The sequence below is a fragment of the Lynx canadensis genome, chromosome C1, assembly GCF_007474595.2.
Source record: "Lynx canadensis isolate LIC74 chromosome C1, mLynCan4.pri.v2, whole genome shotgun sequence".
Classification (NCBI taxonomy): domain Eukaryota; kingdom Metazoa; phylum Chordata; class Mammalia; order Carnivora; family Felidae; genus Lynx; species Lynx canadensis.
The window spans coordinates 82,350,399-82,371,075 of record NC_044310.1 but is presented as its reverse complement, the minus strand read 5'-3'; the positions used below and the strand labels follow the sequence as shown (position 1 = coordinate 82,371,075).

Here is a 20,677-nt window from a genome sequence, read left to right as displayed (position 1 = left end):
GGAAGGTGCTCTCATATTTTTTAAGATGAAGTCTTTGAATGATCTGATCATTAAAAGATTTCTTACAAGTGGATCCAAATGGGAAATGCTCACTTTTGTCATGGACTTTTTTGCGACTTCTTGTATGTATTTGTATCTTTTTTGAATTAAATGTATTTTACATAAAATACAATGCATAGGTACTGTGTCTTCCATTCCCAGCTGACACTTACATCACGACCATATCTTCTTTTTGACTGCTCTTAAACTTCATATAAATGAAATAATATTCATTCTGTCTCTCATACCTCTGTGTGTGTGTGTGTGTGTGTGTGTGTGTGTGTGTGTGTTAGACATTTGGCTACATTCACTCAACATGGTATTTTCATATCCATCTATGTTGTTGCAGGTACCATCAGTGAGTCTTTTTTATTGCTGATAGTTTTCATTAAATTAACTGACCACAAGTTGTATTTCCATTCTCTTCTTGATGGGCCTTTGGATGGTTTCCAGTTTGGGACTACTATAAATAAGGATGCTGTGAACATTTTTGAATATACACTTTTGCAGCCTTGTTTTCATTTCTCCTGGGTGATAGTCTAGGAATGAAATTGTTGAATCATAGGATAGATATATGCAGAAGTTTTAAAGAAATTTTCAAACAATTATTCAAAGTGATTTTTATAATTAGTACTCTTACCAGCAATGTATGAAAGCTCCACTTGTCCCACATCCTTGTCAGTGTTTGGTTTTATCAGTCTTCTTGGTTATTCTAATACCTTGAGATGGTGTAACTTTTCATGTAGTAATTGCTCATTTGTATGTTGTCTTTTTTGAAATATCTGCTCAAGTTTAGCCCATTTTAATTGAGTTATTCATCTTGTAATTGTTTTCTAGGAGTTCTTTATACATTTTAGGTATGAGTTCTTTCTCAAATATATGAGTATAAATATATTTTTCCTAGACTTTGGCTTCTTTATCGAGATTATCAATTTTTTAAAAAATTTTAGTTAGGGCTTTTAATGTCCTTTCCAAGAAATCGTTGCTTAACTCAAGATCACAAAGATAGTGTCCTATTTTTGTTCCCTAAGAAACTTATAGTTTCAAGTTTTATATTTAGATTTTCAATCCAGCTTGAATCTTAAAAAAAAATTATTCTATGAAGTGAGGTAGCAGTCAAGATTTTTTTTCTTCTTAAAAACATCCATTTATTCTAGTACTATTTGTTAAAATGACTTTTCTTTCCCCCACTGAACTGATGTGGTAATGTGGTCAAAAATCAATTGACCTTATATGTGTAGACTATTTCTGAACTTCATCTTGTTCTATATTCTTCAACTATTGTCTTGATACTGTAGATTTATAGCAAGTCCTGATGTGAGAAAGTGTCCTTGAATTGTTTTCTTTTTCATGATTGTTTCAGTTTATTCTAGATTGTTTGTATTTCCATATAAATCTTAGAATCAGCTTAGTTTCTTCATCTAAAGCTTACTAGAAATTTGACTTGGCTTTTATTGAATCTATTGATCAATTTGGAGAGATTTAATATCTTAACGGTATTGAACCTTTCAGCCTATGAATATAGTATATCTCTTCTTTTTCTTAAGCTTCTCTGATTTTTCACAGAAATATTTTCACAGAAATATTTTGTTGTTTTCAGTGTAGAGATCATACATATCTTCCACAACTTTATTCATGTTTGTTACTTTTTTGTGCTATTGTAATGTTAAATTTTAATTTTCTGATTGTTTATTGCTAGTGTATAGAAAAAGATGCAAAGAAATATACAAAGTATTTAAAGAAAGATAATGTTTTATCCTATGCTTTTCATTAGATGCCCTTTGTCAGACTGATCTCTCTTATTCCTGTTTGCTGAGAGTTTTGATCCTGGCTGGATTTTGAATTTTCTTAAATGTACTTCCTGCATTCTTTTTCTCTTTCATACTTTTATTTTATGTTAATGTGGTAAATAAAAATTACAAATTAGTTGATTTCCAAATGTTAAGCCGTCCTCACATTCCTGGGATAAACTTCATTTGACTACGATGTTTTACTTCTTTTATATGTTGCTGAATTAGTTTTTCTTATATTTTATTACAGATATTTGGGTCTATGTTAGTGAAGGATATTGGCCAATAATGTTATTTTCTTTTAGTATATTTTTCAGGTTTCAGTATCAGGATTATGCTGGCCTCATAAAATGAGTTGGGATTTGTTTCTTGTATCTTCTGCAAGAGTTAATAGAAGACTGGTATTATTTCTTCCTTGAGTTTGATAAAATATACCAGTGAAGCCGTCTGGGCCTGTAGTTTGCCTGATAAAAATGCTTTTTTTATTATGAATTCAATTTCTGTAATAGTTATGGGGCTATTTTTTATTTTGATTTTCTGTTTTTTGTTGTCAGTTGGTTAGTTGTATTTTGCTTGGAATTTGTCCATTCCATTTCAGTTGTTGAATTTATTACATAAAGTTGTTCATATGATTCCCTTATTCTATTTTTATTGTTTTTAGAATCTCTATTAAGCACTTGGTATGTGCTTATCATCGTGGTATCTGCTTTACATAGATTATTTGATTTTACCTGGTTTTATTTAGATCCATTTAGATCCATTAGACCCATTAGTCCTTTCTCACTCCATGGTTATCCAAGTAGCTACTCATTTGTAACCACTCATTTGCCTGAGGAGCATTCCAACTCAGAGTTCAAAGCCCCAGAATATCAAGGGCCCCAGAAGCCACACTGATTTGCGCAGGTTGAGAATAGATGTCCAGTTTGGGCCTGTAGCTGGCCCATGGTATGATAGAGGAGGTTGCAAGACTGATACATATCCCCATTATGTAGGGTAGTATGAGAGTGAAGCCATCTGGGTAGTACTCTAGGAGAGCTTATCTGAAGTAATGTAGTGTTAAATTCTTTTCCCTTTCCTAATTGCTTGGTCATGCAGTCTATTTTATACATGCTACAGATTCCTGCAATATTTTTTATGTTTATTAAAAGTATAAATGAATCTATGAAAATGAAAATTACATTACTGGCAGCAGTTATTGAATGTTGAGTGGAGTAAAACTTGTATTCTCTTTCATTACATGAGATCTCTACATTGTGAAAAGGGAATTTTAACTATTTTAGTTATAACCCTTGTCTCTTCTGAGAGATAAAAAGCCCATTACTTTTATAATCAAACTGGAAAGACCCTTATAATCTATAGAAAGGCTGCAGCCAGGGGCATGTACATTCAGTATATATTCTTTTTAGTTTTCTCTAAAAGTTTTTTTATTAACAATAAAACAAATCCAGATTTACTTCATATTATAATATCTTTTGTTCAGACACTGTTGAAATTCAAACTGTTTATTCTTCTGCCAGATCTGCCTATTTTAAAAGGCATTTTTAAAAATAAAATATCATAGTGGTTACTGGGGGAATGAGGGAAGGGCTGTTCCTCTGTTCACCGGGGAACACCTCTCCCCATCTAAATGCTTTGTATACCATATCCCAACCTGTGAGGCCACTTTAGTTTTGCTATTAACATAAGTGCTTCATAAACATGATTTGTTCATGACTACGTCTATAGTTTTGCTAACCTTCTCCCCAACACTTGCCAGATTTGAAATATCCTAGTCCTCAAGGTGCCTGAATGGCTCAGTCAGTTAAATGTCCGACTGCAGCTCAGGTTATGATCTCACAGTTCCTGAGTTCAAGCCCCACATTAGGCTCCACTGTCAGTGCAGAGCCTGCTTCAGTTTCTGTGTCTCCCTCTCTCTCTGCCCCTCTCCTACTCAGACTCGCTTTTTCTCTCTCTTAAAAATAAACATTAAAAATTTTTTTAAAAATATCCTAGTTCTCAACCCAGACCATCTATCAGGAGCCCAGTTGAAGTCCTGCACCTGCCATCAAGCCTTCCTGGACCTCTTCAGTGTTCTTTGCTCATCCTGTCCTCTAATTCTTCTGCCCCCCACAAGCAGGATGTGGATATGCATTGCCCATACTTTTCTCTCCTTCTAAGCTCACTAAGAGGAGGCACCTCTATTGCTGCCTTTTAGCAACTGACATGATGCTGGGTACAGCAAATAAATTTGACTGAAAATGATTTCTCATTTTTTGCCTTATTGAAATTTAGGATGAAATTTTGTTGTCAAATATTTAAGGGGGCAAATACAAATCTGTAGGGCAAATACTAATCAGTAGACCCCCTCCTTTCCAAAGTGCCTAGTCAATTTATAGAAAGCATTGGTTCTCTGGGTTCAGATAGGGTCCAGCCGGAGATATCTTTGTCCACAGTACTGTCTTTGAAGAGAACAAAACCTTATTGCCTGCTGTACAGCCTGGGTTTCAGCAGACTCTGAGGAATGCAGTCTGATCACAGGGCACAGAGATTTACACATGTAATTCATTGTAAAGTGAAAAGAAAATGTATTCCTGAGAATGAAAGCAAAGGTTTTAGAGTACGACAAGTGCTTCCACGGGCACCCTGACCATGGAACCACCCACAGAGTGAAAAGAGTACAGAATTTCAGAGAGAAAAGAAATCATGGTTTTCCAAAAAAAGAAATAACATGATCCTAGTGGATTCAGGAACTCTTTTTGTTAGTTTTTTTTTCCTGCTATCTTCAGAAAAATGCTCACTTCTCAATTATTCTGGGTTCTCCATGGGTAAAATGTAGTTCTGGTCATCAGCATTATTGTCATCATTATAATCTTCCTTTTTCTCCTTCTCAAATAACCATTTGAATAGACATAGACAGGGGAGATTTTTATCTGGTAGGATAACAATTTGCCCTACACATTCCTTAAGCAGAATTCCATGAGAATTGTTTATACACCATGTCCACTGAGTCTGTCATGGTTCTGAATTTCTTGGCTAAGGAAATATGTGTGTTCTTAAGAATAGCCCATTTATTTGTATTTATAGGTAAACTCATTATAGTTATAAGCTAAAAGCATTGCCAGAGGTACTTATTTGGGAAGGGATGAGGCATATGGTAATTTGGAAATAAAGGAATACCCTCAAATTAAAATGTCATATTGTATACTAATTGGTTTATTGTTGTAATACATCATTTTACCACACACCCTGCCTTTCTTATGTGCACATACCATTTAACCTCTTTGAGCCTGAATTTCCTTATCTGTACAATGGGGATAATGCATATGCGATCTATTGTGAGGATCTACACAAGGTATGAATAATTTAGCAAAGCAACTAGTACTCAGTGGAATCTCAAATTATTTCATTTTAACCATAAAATAATATCACCATTAGCTTCGAATGCTAATTCTGTTCTATCATATGAAAGGCAACAGCTTACAAATTATGAAAGCCTCTAAGAGTTTTATTACTGGCAACTGAGCCCTTTTAGTGGAGTAGAGAGCTGAATAGCAAGGAAGAACCCAAAAGTAAAAACTCGTCCATTTTAAATGTTAAATACCAGCTGAGATCTAAAAACCATTTCTAGTTTTGCTTGATATGTCTACTTTGAAAATTTGCACCATTCTGTAAGTAAAAACATACTTAAATATTTAAAAATGAAAGAAAAATTCCCTGCTTGTTTTCTCTTGTGCGAAGGTTACTGAACAAATAATATGATGAGTATATTTTACATATTCATATATTCATATGTTTTTAATTTTCACAAGCCAATTACATGAGTCAATTTACAGAACTCTCCATTCTTATTTCCAAAGAGAGTACATATGTTGGAGCATCTACTGTGAAAACTAAACCAAGTTGGAAATAACAATAATGTACTTATTTCATTAATGTTTTTTCTCTTGGCTGTGTGCCTTTTCTCTGTGTAAACGTGTCTGCACACTGGATTTCCTTCTAGATCTGAATGTCCTCACTGGCCATATTGAAGAATGTGCTTACTGTACTGTTTCATTAAACTGCTGTGTTATCGGGTAATTGTTTAAACATAATGCCATAGGACTATCAAAAGGAAAGGTGAACTAATGGCATTTGCAAATGTCAGGGATTATCTTAACACTTTTATTATAGTTTATAAAAAAAGTAGGTTCAGGGCATTTCATGGCAATTATTTCTACAGAAATTGGTTATTTAAATAAATTGCTAATTATCTGAAGATGACAGTATTGAAAATGCTCCTAATGAGTTGTTTAATAAGTGTAGCTTGTGGTGGCCACCTACAGGTTGAAAATAGAAAGAACATATAGACTAATTATGCTTAGAAATCCCATATAAACGCCACATATTTTTCCCTCTAGTAACAGACTTAAAGACATTTATCTCTCCATGCCATTTTTTTTAGTCTTGGACAGTGTAGTTAGTTTCTGAGTTCTTCATAGATTATGGTTTTATTCTAAATCAATTTTACTTAGCTTTCACAATTATCTTTGTGCTATAATTCATGCAAATAATTATTGCTATAATTTAATCATCCAAACTGGGATAATTTTAGAGTGAAAGAGGATGCTACTTGTAATTACATCATGTAATTACAAATAAATATGGGTCCAATAACTGGGACTCTTCTGGGCAAACTAGGTTACATGATCACTCTAGTTCTAACAATTACTTACTTCCAAACCTTTAAGCTAATTCCTAGCCAACATTTATATAATGCTAATATTCTTGGTTCTCTCATACATGGACAGTATATCTTTATTAGTTACAAAATTATTGGCTCCTCTCTCTGTAACTTAATTTATATCTAAACATTTAAAATAAGGAAGTATAACATTATGGTTAAGAGCATGATATTGGCAGTTATGTAGACCTGGATTCAAATACTGAACCCATGCTTTCTAACTGAGTGATATTGAGAGTGAGGTATTTATCTCTGCGGAGTCCTGTTTACACATCTATAAAAATAGGGACAAAAAGATATCTGTGGTAATGCCATTGGGACATTGTATGTGTATACAAAAACACATAGGAAAATACCTGGCAATTAGAAACACTCAAAAGAGGAGTGTCTATATTGAGTGTGAGTTTATTTAATGTTAAAATTTTATTTTAACTCCTATTTGTTTCTTTTCTAAGTTAACTTAATCACTGGTATCTGTTGGAAAGCACAGAGCATGTAAAATTTCTTCTTAAATTACCATGACAAAGTTCATGGTGTCCTTGAATTTTGGATTGGAAGATACCATCTATTACAATATTTCCAATAGTAGAAAGGTCATTTCTATTGCATGCTACCTGCTCTGTATCCATCTAGGTTCAAGGGATAGGAATGTCCCAGTGTAGCTACTTGTGCTGCTGAATTTACAACAAATTGATAAAATAATAATAATAACGAAACCAATAATGTATGCTTACTATTAGTGCCAGTTATCTTTTAAGGAAAACATAATTGAAGCCTTTCTCTATGGTTACCCTTTAATATTTGAAGACAACTATTGGATTCCTTTCAGCCATTTCATACACTATGGTGGTGTGTGTGTGTGTGTTTACACACAGGCAGGGAGAGATCATTATGTTCTAGACATATTCTGAGTTTGTTAATATTGTACTTAAAATATTGGATGAGGGACCAAATGTGCTTTTCTGAAGATGAGTATAGAATCATCACATATCCCATCTGTAAAAGTTGCACAACAGAAAATCTGATGGTGCCTATTTCTGTATTTTAAGTTTTCAAAGCATTGTAAAAAATAGTCACTTTTTATTGCAGAAGTAGATTATAAACGCTTTTTATCTAAAGGAATAAAACAATATGGAAGTGTAGATATCAAACCTGAAAGTTCCTCTTCAGTATCATCCCCAAGTACAAAACTCAAAATTCTATGCATTTACATGCCCAGATACTAAACGTAATCATACTTTTTGTTTTTAACCGAAAATGGAACCACATCATACATATTGTTCTGCTACTTCAACATTATATCCTAGAGATATTTCCATTAGTTTTAAAAATGTTCTAAGGTAGTGTATATGGGTGAACTATAATTTATTTAATAGCATAACTATTGGTAGTAATTTGTGTTGTTTTCACTATTTTGCTATAAAAAATAATACTTCAAGGAACATCTTTGTACATGTAACTTTGTGTCTAGGTACTAATGGAATGGATTCCTCAAAGTGGAGTTTCTAGATGAAAAGACGTATTTCAAGATATTCCAATTGCATTGTAAATCTTATAAAGATTTATTTATACAAATATATGCATTTATAATCGTGTACCAAAGTATATCTTTTTTAGAAATGAAATGACATATGAACTACAAACAATCTCCAAATTTGATATCTAAGGGGTTAATTAACATCTCTGAAGCATTAAGTGTTTATCCCCACAGACTTATAGTTGAATGTTTATTTTTCTGATTAGTTTTCTCTGGCTTTGACAGTGATATTAGACCATGGATACTAAGAACCAGGCACTATGCCAAATGCTTTTCATGAATTACATCATGGATTAAATAATCCTCCCAGATTGCTCTGATATTGTCATTAATGTCCCTATTTCACAGATAGGGAAAACTGTGTTTGAGAGAGTTAAGGACCTTGCTCAAAGTCACACTCATATTAAGTAACTGAGCTGAGACATACCTTGTTGGTTGGACTTTAGAACCTATGCTCTTAGCATGAGTCCATAGGCCATACTGATACTGGTTTTCTTAGGCAAAGACAATCTGAAGATGATTCTCTTCATAAAGGCTGCACTGTCATTTCATAGTAACAGCTGAAAAGTACAGACTTTCATGTCACAGAGACTTGGTGTTTGATTCCAGTCTATCCCTTTTAAACTGTGTGACATCAAACAGGTTATTTATTCAGCTTGAGCTTCCCTTTCTTCATGTACGAAATAGAGATGACAGCATCTACCCTCACAGCATTGTGAGGGTTACATTGCACAATCTGCATGAAGCCTCAGCCTTAGGTCTGGCGTATGGAAATCACTTCATGAACAGTCACTCTTAATCCTTCCACTACCAGCAGCTAATATTTTCAGAAAGAAAAACAGCCCCCTCTTTGATGAATAGTCTAAATTCTTTCGCTTTAAAATAAAATGCCCGGCACATGGCTAGGTACCAAGTTATTGAATATGAATTGACTATGAACATATTGAATATATTATGAAGCAAATAAGCATAGTCATAAAGATATGAAGACTTAGGAAAAGATTCTTGAAATATTCAACTAAAATTAAAACATTTTCATAAGAAAATTTTCGTTTTTTCAATAAAAGTAAAATAACATCATAAACCAATTCTTTCTCTCATTTCTCCTTTTTAAATTTCATAGCTCTACCTACATATAACCCTGGATCCTTTTAGTACTTCAGTTTCTGGTTGAATTATGCTAATTTTCTCAGAGGACTTTAATCCATGTGTAAAGATGTATTTTTAAATAGCTGTGCTTCACATATTTATCAGTATATTAGGGTCATTAACATTTTAAACTTGTTTTAGTAAAGCATAAATTTTTTGGTGCTTGACTTATGTGTATTTTATAAAAATCAATCTTTCAACTGCTAAATCCTTGAAATTCTTGATTTGCTAATATTTTCTTTCTTCTATATGATATTAAAATTATTAACAATTAGACAGTCAAAGTTCAACTTCTAATGAATTTATTATCTACTTAATTCATTGTATTTTAATTAATGTAAGCAAATTAAAACTACATTTTCTTTTTGTATACACAGTGAGCACAAGTGAGTATTATAACTCACGTTCTGTTTTATTGCCAGCGAGGGCTATTATCAGGGAGTTTATTGTGGACTTAGCTCTAAGAATTAATTGTGCAACAGTAGCTGTCCTAGGAGTCAAATGATTAGGGAAAAAACAAACAGAATTAAACTCAATTATTCAAAATTCCAGTATCCAAAATTAGCATATGTTCCACACTATCTTGCCCATTAAAAATTCCTTTCTCTTCAAGGATTTAGTCATGCAAAGTAAATCTCTACCTCCCTTTCACCAATAAACTTGAGTTCCGATGTTGTCATTAAAATTCTTGTATATTAGTTTAATGCATGCACTTTGGATTCTAAAAAAAAAAACAAAAAACAAACACTTAAATATATTGGTGACTGCCTTTGAGATTTTTGTCTTTGGAGTCAGTTATAGTAATCTTACCAATATTATGACACTGTTGGATGAGAGCCGTTAGGAGAGGGAGCAAAGGGGGTGGATTATGGTCCTCCTAAGGTTTCAGGGGATGTCAAATTCTACCATAATAGGCATCATGCTTTTGTCTCTAATAAAAGAAAAATTGGTTTCATTACATTACTAAATACACACCAAAAACATAACTGGCACTGTCAAAGTAAACTGAATAAATGCTCCCCAAAATCAGTTGTTCTTGTGGGTAGCACAGATTAGAATAGCAAATACCTGTGCAATTTTACTTCTGTGCTTAAATCATTTAATCCTCAAAACAGCTCTAATTTTATTATTAATAAAATTTTATTAATAATTTTATTAATTTTGTAATTTTATTATTTTATAAATGAAAAAACAGAGGTACAATGAGACTAAGAAATTTTCACAAAGTCACACAGCTTACAAGTAGTGGAGCTAGAATTTGAACCTAAGTGGCCCTGTTGTCTGTCTGATGCTGTAACTAGTTCATCCTCAAATTACCTTCTTTCTGAAATTCATATTAATAGTATTTATAAAATGTATGATGTTTAAATGAATGTGAATTTTTCCTAATGGAACATCTGTACAGAATGAATAGTTGGATTCATATTATTTGCCTTAAAACTACCTCCTAAAGTCACTGGGACTAGTGTTTTGGGTACCTATCCTTGGTGACAGTATGGTTAGGACACAAACTGATTAATTGGGATCGTTCTTGAAAGCTTTTCAGATTTAGTGCAATTCTTAAAAATTGAATAGGTGCTTAATAAACATTTTTTGGGTAGACAGATGGACAAATGAATGGATAAATAAGGTCTGAGTAAGGAAACTGATTAAGTCATAATATCTTAAGACTTACATATCAGTATATAATACTGTAGTTAATGGTAGCATTTTTTAAATGTTTATTTATTTTTGAGAGAGTGTTTATTTTTGAGAGAGAGACAGAGAGAGTGCGAGGGGCAGAGAGAGAGAGTGGGAGAGAGAGAATCCCAAGCAGACTCTACATTGTCAGCATGGATCTTGATGCAGGGCTTGATCCCAGGAACTGTGAGATCATGACCTGAGCTGAAATCAACAGTGGGACACTTAACTGACTGAGCCACCCAGGCCCCAACGTTAGTATTTTTTAAATTGCACTTAAAATGATATTGACTAGAGATAGTATAATTTTCTTAATGATTGATTGATTGATTAACTTTAATTTTTTTTTATTTTTTTTTTAATGTTTGTTTTATTTTTGAGAGAGAGAGAGACAGAGCTCAAGCAGGGGAAGGGCCAGAGAGAGAGGGAGACACAGAATCGGAAGCAGGCTCCAGGCTCCGAGCTGTCAGCACAGAGCCCGACGCGGAGCTCGGACTCATAGACCGTGAGGTCATGACCTGAGCCGAAGTCCGGGGCTTAACCGACTGAACCACCCAGGCGCCCAGATTAACTTTTAATTAATCAGATTGATTAACTTTTAGTTAAAAAATCTCTGGCGGGGCACCTGGATGGCTCAATCGGTTTAGCCTCCCACTTGGCTCATGATCACGGTTTGTGAGTTCCAGCCCTACATCAGGCTCGCTGCTGTCAGCCTGTCGGTGCAGAGCCCACTTCAGACCCACCCCCTCTCTCTGCCCCTCCCCACTTGCACTCTCTGAAAAATAAATAAACATTTAAAAAAATCTCTGGCTTATTAAAATGTTTTTCTAGAACATGAATCAATCCAAAAATATTCTTTGAAGTGTCCCAAAGAAGACCCATGACCTCAGCACATTGATTTGCATTCTAAGATGTGACTATAAGGAAGGCCTAGACTGATTAGATGTCAAAAGTTACAGTTCATGTCTAGTCCACCAGCTTTTCCAGAGGGCGGCTTTAGAACGAATCAGAGCTCTTGGCAGCAGTGTTGGGACTCCAGTTCATTTGTTGTTTTCTTTGTTTGTTTGTTTAAACCTACAGCTTGTTTCAAAATTTGGAAATTCAGAATGTCTTGACCTTGATTGGAGCATTCCACGCAGTTGGAACAGGATGGCTTGATATTTCCCATTAGGCATGAGGTTCATCTGGCAACTCCATGTGGATGAGGGCTTAATTTAAATTGCATGTTGCCTATGAGTTCATTTAAGCTTAAAGGATTTCAATTTCTTGATTTAAACCTTTTCATTTTCTTAAGGATGGACACCACATTCAATTCCTTAAGCCTCTCAAACTGGCTTCTTCCTCCCTGGTCTTTGGTCTAAAATCATTAATTACTGTAGCAATGACAAAGTTGTAAAAATCCTTATCTGAATACCTATGACCCTGGAAATATTTATGTGTTTTAATTGACATATGTACCATTCTGTATAATATTTATATGTATTTTTCCCTTACACCGAAACTTTTATTTTTATCTTGAACCTTATTTCTTTATACCTATCATTTTAAAACTAAAAAGAAATTTCTATATAACAATTTAGAAAGATCCTTTTATATACTTTCAAAAGATTTCCTCCCAGAAACCTTTCATGGTAGATAAAAGTCATTTTTAAAACCTATTCCCCATAAAAATGCTCTCTGAGAACAGGTAGATTATATTTCATATTAAATCAGTTGAGTTACAAAGAAAACTAATCAAATGGAATTTATAATGGAAATAAAAACTGAATTTACTATTAGCCAGTAACAGAGGGATCCATTTCTTCATTTTTGGATCACATTTCCTCAGAGAACATAATTACTCTTAATTTTTAAAAATATACCTTTACTGGTTTGAAAGGTTTTTGTGTTCATTAGGTAGATTAGAAAGTTTTAGAAAAGAAAGAAAAACATGAAATAGAAAAGTCTTATTGACCTAATTGAACATCTTCAAATGCCACTGAGGATTTGCTGGTGTTTTTTAACACCTGTGTAATAATGTTGCCCTTTAAACGTAACTGGTTAAATTTTCAAAGCTGTGTTCTGGGATTTTGCCATTTGATGTCCATTAATATCAATTGGAGTATTTGGCCAAATCCCTGTGTACCACTTTGAAATTTTATCCCTTAGTGTTAATGATAGTCTTCTAACAGTGCAGTTAGAAATAAATTATTTATCTGCTTAGCTCAAATTTCCTTTACTCTCTAGGGTCAACTAAATGAGAAAAAAAAAAAAAAAAGAATCCCAGTGTTTATCATTTCAAAGTAACATGTATGTAAAAGCCATCAGCTTAATATGTCCTGAACATATCAGGTATAAGGAGCACATAGATATATCTCTACCTAAAATATTTATTTAAGTTACAGATTTCCTTTATAATGCTTTCATTTAAGTTTTATTCTTACTTTGATATCTTTTTTAGTACAGCTAAAGATTTGTATATATAAATATGTATGTGAGTGTCAGTGTGGGTATGTATTCTTGCTATGCATTCTCCTGTCTACTATGTTACCTACTCTATGGTTAAACCAGATAGACTGAGAAATCACTGATAAACATTTTGAGGCAGAAATAGGATCTTGGTGTTCAGTTTCTAATTTGCCCTCATTTTTCCTGCCTTATAATTTCAGTGTCCGTTATGGAACTCTGAAGTGTCAACATGGAACACTCTTGACTGAGAGACATTAGTATCTAGTGGAAGCTTTTTAAGGTGTGGGAGCAATAAGAACAGACATTTCCATACACATTTTTGGTGTTAATGCAAAAGCATCAGTTACAGATAAATTCAATATCATCTGAAATGCCTATGAACAAGATAAAAAAATGCACTAATTTTAAGGAAAATTCTTTGCGCTTCCTCAAAGAGAATGCTCCCATAAATACATATTGAAAATGCCAGTGGAGATGCTTGTGGTGGTGGAGGTGATGCTAAAGTACCCACCACATGAGGTGATTTTACCAGTTGCTTGTTTGTGGGGTTGTTTTGTGTGTGTATGGAACCCTGGTTTGAGGTAATGTCAAATTCTTGCATAGATAGAGCTATTTTTAATTCAGAAAATACCTTTATAGAACATTGACTTATGAGTCCACACCAGAAATATCAAATTACATCCCAATATGATGAAAGCATTAATTTACTTCAGAGTGTGTTAACCCTTGAGAGTTGAAAGCAGCTTTAGTGCAGTTAATCATTTTAAAAATATCCCCCAAGTGTTCTGTCCATCCATGATGCTTTCATTATGATCAGGGAATAATATATTGGTAATGTCTGGCTAAGTATAAAAAATTAAGCACATACTCTTTAATTACTAAATTCTAGCAATTGTCCATACCTTGGTTGAAACTTTCTAATGTCTGAAAAATTATATTAGGCTCACTAAATTTCATCAAATTATGAGTAATACATGTAAAAAACAATATGGAATCTGTAAGTTCATCAGCACCTTGAGTGTTTTCACAGTATCTCTATTCACACCAGCTGCTTTATACATAACAGAGCTGTATGTCTATTTATGCACTGTATGCGATTGTTTTTCTTTTTCAAAATCTGCTGTTCCTTGTTCTTTTTAAAACAGATGCTTGAACATTCCATATAATCTTTTACACATTACTGTATATCAAATTGTATTATGCATGTAATTTATGCAGGAGTTCTACAGTTGCTATATCCACTTGCATAACACGTTTGCTTGCAATAATAGCATCAAAAATTTTAAAGTAAATACACATCCATCAAATTAGCATACTATAAAACATGGCAATGTATATGTATTACATATATATATATATATATATATATATATATATATATATATATATCTTAAATACAGATAAAGAAATTTGACTTTTGTTTAGGACAATACCACCATTACATAACAATAATTATAAGGCAGTATTTTCAACTAGTCAATATGCTAACCATTGATTATTCTCATTTTCTGTAGGCACAGCCATCAGACCTATTGCTTTGAGAGCTGTGACCTCCATTGCTCGTGCTTTGCCTGGATTTCCCATTTTGGCCACTGGTGGAATTGACTCGGCTGAAAGTGGTCTTCAGTTTCTCCACAGTGGAGCCTCAGTCCTTCAGGTAGTACTTGTGTTTGTCTGCCCCTTCAAAGAGCTCCATCGAACACATCCACTGTAAATTATGTGATAACAAATATATGTGTATAAGGTCTCCTGAGAAAGAGACAGTGTGTGATTAAAATGGCAGCACTCATTAAGTTACTGTTGTGAGTAAAGAACAAACCTGAGATTTATTCCCTGACCTATTAAGGACTTATGAACACTCTATCTTTGAAAAATATTTTTTTTTCCTCTCTGTTGCCAAAATAAATGAAACCAGGTACCAAAATGCACACTGTAGAACTTGGAAAAAAACAAATATTTGAAGAAGTCTGGGTAAAAGTAAAATTTTGATTGAAAAATAAAATGAGGGGCACCTGGGTGGCTCAGTCGGTTAGGAGTCCAACTTTGGCTCAGGTCATGATCTCACGGTTCATGGGTTCGAACCCTGCATCAGGCTTCGTACTGACAGCTCAGAGCCTGGAGCCTCCTTCATTCCTCTCTCTCTGCTCCTCCCCTGCTTGCACTCTCTCTCTCTCTCTCTCTCAAAAATAAATAAAATGTTGGGGGAAAAAATAAAGAAAAAGAATTGAAGTCAAGGGTAAGACCAATACACGAAATCTACCAAATTTGACTCTGAATTTCCTGGCAGCTAAAGCAAGGAAATTATTAGTTTCACAAAACTTTCCAAATATAAATATAAATTGATCAGCTTCTTGTGATATAGAGCTGTGAGAAATTATTCTATTATTGTCATAATGCAATACTTTGAGATGTAGTACATTATACTCTTAATAGCACTCCTACATATAATTTATTACTTATTACTTATACACTTGCTTGTTATAATGTTGCTGAGCAAAGACTCAATACAGTGCCTCGGTGCATTATAGCATAATATCTGGCCCTGAGGCCAGATATGCAGGTTTAGATGGTCTAACTTGACCCAGGGATAAAATTTTTCATATGATTACTAGACTGTGACCTCTCAGATCATACTCCATTAATATGGATTCTTACTACCTAGCATTGAATGAAATTAGAAAGCATAGAGTTTAGCTTCACTTATATTCTCTGGTAAGAAAGTGGAGAACAAATATCTCATGTTGCTAATTTGACAATCAGAGTTAACATCCTCTTACAAAATACAATCTAAGGTAGAAATAATATATATCAGAATGCTAATAGAAGATATAAAGAAGAACCAAATTTCAAGACTGAAAATTATAATAACTAGAATTTAAAACAGTTAATGGGCTCAACAGCAGAATGGAGACAACAGAAGAAAGAACCAGTGACATGGAAGATAGAGCAATAGAAATTAACCTCTCTGGAAAACACAGAGAAAAAAGACTGAAAAAAACAAATGAACAGCACTTCGTGGAACTGTGAGACTATAACAAAAGATCTAACATTCAGAGAAGAGATCACAGAAGGACGAGATGACAAAGAAATAATGTTTGAAAACTTCCCAATTTTTTAAAAGGGCAAAATCCTGTAGATTCAAGAAGGTGAATGAACCTCAAATATGATAGATCTAAAGAAATCCATACCAAAACCCATTATAGTCAAACTTCTGAAAACTAGACCTTGGAAAAAAAGGACCTTGGAAACAATAAAAAAAAATTTCACCTAGAGGGAGAAAACAATTTTAATCAAAATAGACTTCTCATCATAAAGCATGAACTCCAGGAGGTGGAACAATATTTTTCAGTTGTTGAAGGAAAAGAACTACCAACCTAAAATCCTATATCCTTCAGGAACAAAGGATAAATCAACACATTCTTGGCTGAGGAAAAACTAAGAGAATTTTTTGACAGGAGACTATAACTAAAAGAATGGCTAAAGGAAATTCCTTAAAAAGAAAGGAAATATTAAAGAAAGTATCTTGGGACATCAGGAAGGAAGGAAGAGGGAAGGGTAAGAAGGAAGGAAGGAAGGGAGGAAGAAAGGAAGGAAGGAAAGATATAGGAAGAAGGAACACCATCTTCAAGAAAAATATGAGGATAATGTATGTCTAGGATTGAATATCACCTGAATTTACTTTCATGAACATGGAGAAATGTATGGACTGGAGGATGCAAGTGGGTTATGAGAGGGTTCCAGAAAAGATGCTTGCTTATTTCCAAACATGTAGTCTTAGGCAAGTCACACATGAGGGTGAAGATTGTTGACATTCTTCCATGTGCTGGTTCTAGCTGCTGCTACATACAGTATTTCCACACCTACCCAAGAGTGAAATTGTTTTATTGCCCTTCACTTTATTGCACTTTAAATACTACATTTTTTACAAATTGAAGATTTGTGGCAATCCTGCATCTGACAAGTCCACTGGCACCATTTTTTTCAAACAGCATTTGCTCACTTTGTGTCTTTGTATCACATTTTGGCAATTCTCACAATATTTCATGCTTTAAAATTGTTATTATATCTGTTTTGATGATATAAGATCAGTGATTATGACTCACTAAAAGCTTAGATGATGGTTGGCATTTTTAGAAATAAAGTATTTTTTAATCAAAGGATGTACATTTTTAGACATAATGCTATTGCACACTTAATAGACTATAGTGTTGTATAAACACAAGTTTTATATGCACTGAGAAACCAAAACAATTTCATTTCACTTACTTTAGTGCATTATTTGCTTTATTGTGATGAGCTGGAACTGAACCCACAATATCTTTGAGGTGTGCCTGTACTTTGACACCAGTTGAAGATTGAAGGATGAAAGTAATGTAGCCAAAGTAACATGACTAGTGCTAGGGACAGACATCAGGTTTTACAACTGTAAAGCCAATGCTCTTCCAACTGCTCACATTGCCGACCCCCTCCTAGAACCTCTAAGATGCGAGTATCAGTAATAGGCAGGTCTTCCCCACCTACTCAAGGCTCACATATTCAGGCTACAGCTTATTCCTTAGAGTACGGATGCTAAGAAGAGAAGAAATGTGAAAACATAGAAAAATTAATCAACAAATGTGCCGAGTAGAGGTGTACTTAGTGTGTGGACCATAGTATGTCAGCATATGTAGAATACTATATGTCCTCACAAAACTGTATGGTGAAATAATCATTCAAATTGTGGTTTCTGCTTAGGCTCCTCTTGGATCAAGAAGCAGAGAATCACTCAAAGTACCTTAAGAAAATGGAGCCTATTATAGTCTATGCATCAGTGGAGCCTAGGACTAGAATTGTAAGAAGCAATGGGTCAGTTCTCAGGAGAGATCTTCTCCATCTCTCTTCTATGGTCCATGTGATTTCTCCCTCAGAGGAATCTATAGTTTTCACTCTGTCTCCAGAGCTTACTCCTTGTTTCTGCCTCCCCTGGACTTCTACCTGCCACATGACACTTGGGCCCACTCTACATGGTAGTTTTTCAGCTCCAACTTCTACATGAAATGCCTCACTAGCTTAATACCTCTTGGCTCAGATTTCAAAAGATGAAATTCATTTTGCTCAATTAATCTTCTTGCACCAGGCCTCATCCTAAAACATTGGTCACCCAATGTGTTGACTGCTTGGTATACAGCAGAAACATACTCAGTATTTGTTGAGTGAATTTGTTAAATAAATGTGTTGGAGTTGTGATTTTTTTAACCAGCTTGTGAAGAGGTGATGAGGTGTTAACATGGTGTACAAAGTGGTTGCCAAAGGACTTCCCTTTCAGTTCTGTCTGGGAACTGCAGGGAGACTTTCCAGCTATGTAAACTGTTAGTTCCCAAATGACTTTGTTAAAAATGCAAAGTTCTACACATAGGCTTTAACTGGTAGAAGATTATAGATTATGCACCAATTCTACCATTAGCTTTAGTTTTATTTAGCCAGAACACATTTTTAAACCAATTTTAGCTAAAGTATGAACTAAAATCAGTATTAAGAGATACTTAATACTGTTATTAGATATACTTCATACAGTTGTGAGAGGGAAAACCCTTGCATTTAGAATTTTGACTTGACATTTGAAGGGGGTGGAGAATGTGCAATATTTCTGTGTCTCTTTCATTGTAACTGAATTTCACCCTGTTCAGCTCCCTAATCCTGGGTTAATCTAACCTTTAATTTTCTATACTTCTGGGCTGCTGAATATTATTAGAAAAGTTCAAGTAACTCTGCCAACTGGATTTACTTGAAATTCATAGTGTTTAATGTCAGCTGGGCCATGGGTGCTAGTCAGCATCCGTTTTTGCCTTTAAAAAAAAAAAACATCAAATTCTCTCCAGCAGTTAGTTCATGTCTTTTTCATGTACCTCAAGGCCCTAAACCCTCCATCAACACCGTGTATTTCTCTGATGCCATTTGTTCACTGGCTCTTTTTACCTAACTCTGTCCCTTTCTCTGATTCTATAACAGTTCTCTTGAAGAGCTCATCCCCTTATATATCTTTAGATGGCATACTGTCAAATCTACCTTTCCAGTTTTTTTCTACTCAGAAGTGAAGTACATACTGACAAAATGCATTTTTTACATGATGTCATCAAATGAAATGCATTTAAGTATCAGGGTGGTGGTGCTGATACACTGGGGTATAGAAAGAGAAGGAATGGGTACAAATAGTGACACAAATAAATATTTTGATTCTGATCTTGATACATATACATAGACTATGTAGGTATATGGTAGGTGAGTTCACTACTGGAATAAGGATTTAGTAATTTCAAATTCAGATTTAAATGAATTCAACAGCTGTGACCTTCTATGTGACTTTAGAAAAAGTACTGACATTTCAAACTGGAAAGCCAAAATTGTTTCATAAGTTGGATAAGTGTGATAAAACATGCGTCCCTTATTAATCATTATGCATCATAGAGAATCATTCATACATTTGTTCATTCAATAAATATTTATTAAGAACCTACTACATACCTAGCACTGTTATAGGGATTTGAAATTATTCTGTGAATATAACAGGCAACAGTTCATTACCTCCAGGGCTTACAGTTTAGTGAGGGGAGACACATAACATGTAATAAATATGAAAGATGAGTATATTATCTTGTATGTAAGATCACAAGTGCTATGAAAAAAAAGAGGCCTCACTGAAAAGGTAAATTTCAGGGAGATGTTATCAAGGGAAAATACTTAATGTTGGAGCATCACTTGCTTAAATTTTTATTTGAGGGTTAACTGAAATATAAAAATTACAAAGTATTGTAGATCACTTTGCAGTTCATAAACAGAAATGCCTTTTAGAGTTTCAGGTTGCATTTTAATGGGTAATTTTTGAAGTCTTCTTACCATTTCTAGGAATGTATCATTTCTCAGTGGCACTGTTTATTTCTATTATCTTATTCTGCAACTTGCTTTGACAAGGATGTTAACTTCTCAGTGGTGAAGCATCCAATAATTCTACCTTCAGAATGCTTCAGTGAATGTTGAATATAAAAACTAAGGAATTAGCTAGAGAGTAATTTGGGTTCCAGATCATTTCCCTAGTACATCTTTGGAGTGAAAATGACTATTACAAAAGAACCAAATACAAGACTGTGGCCAAGAAATAAGGTTCAAAACCAATTATGTGTTTGTGTTCTTGGGTATCTGCTCTTATAACTTTGTCAGCTAAATGGATTTCTAATTTATTTGTATAAACTCCAGTGTGTTCGAAATGTGATTTTTCTTCTTACTTGATAGGTTTTCATTAATTAGAATATGCAAATTAGGGCTCTAAAAAGGACAGGTGAAAATTATTGGTCAATTTCA

General features: G+C 34.0%; 1 protein-coding gene across 1 annotated transcript in view; it reads left to right on the top strand.

Moving 5' to 3' along the window:
* DPYD (dihydropyrimidine dehydrogenase) overlaps positions 1–20,677 on the top strand; it is an 863,978-nt gene that overhangs the window by 691,407 nt on the left and 151,894 nt on the right. The window contains 1 exon segment of the mRNA XM_030327163.1: positions 14,857–14,999. Coding sequence (XP_030183023.1) covers positions 14,857–14,999 — 143 coding nt within the window.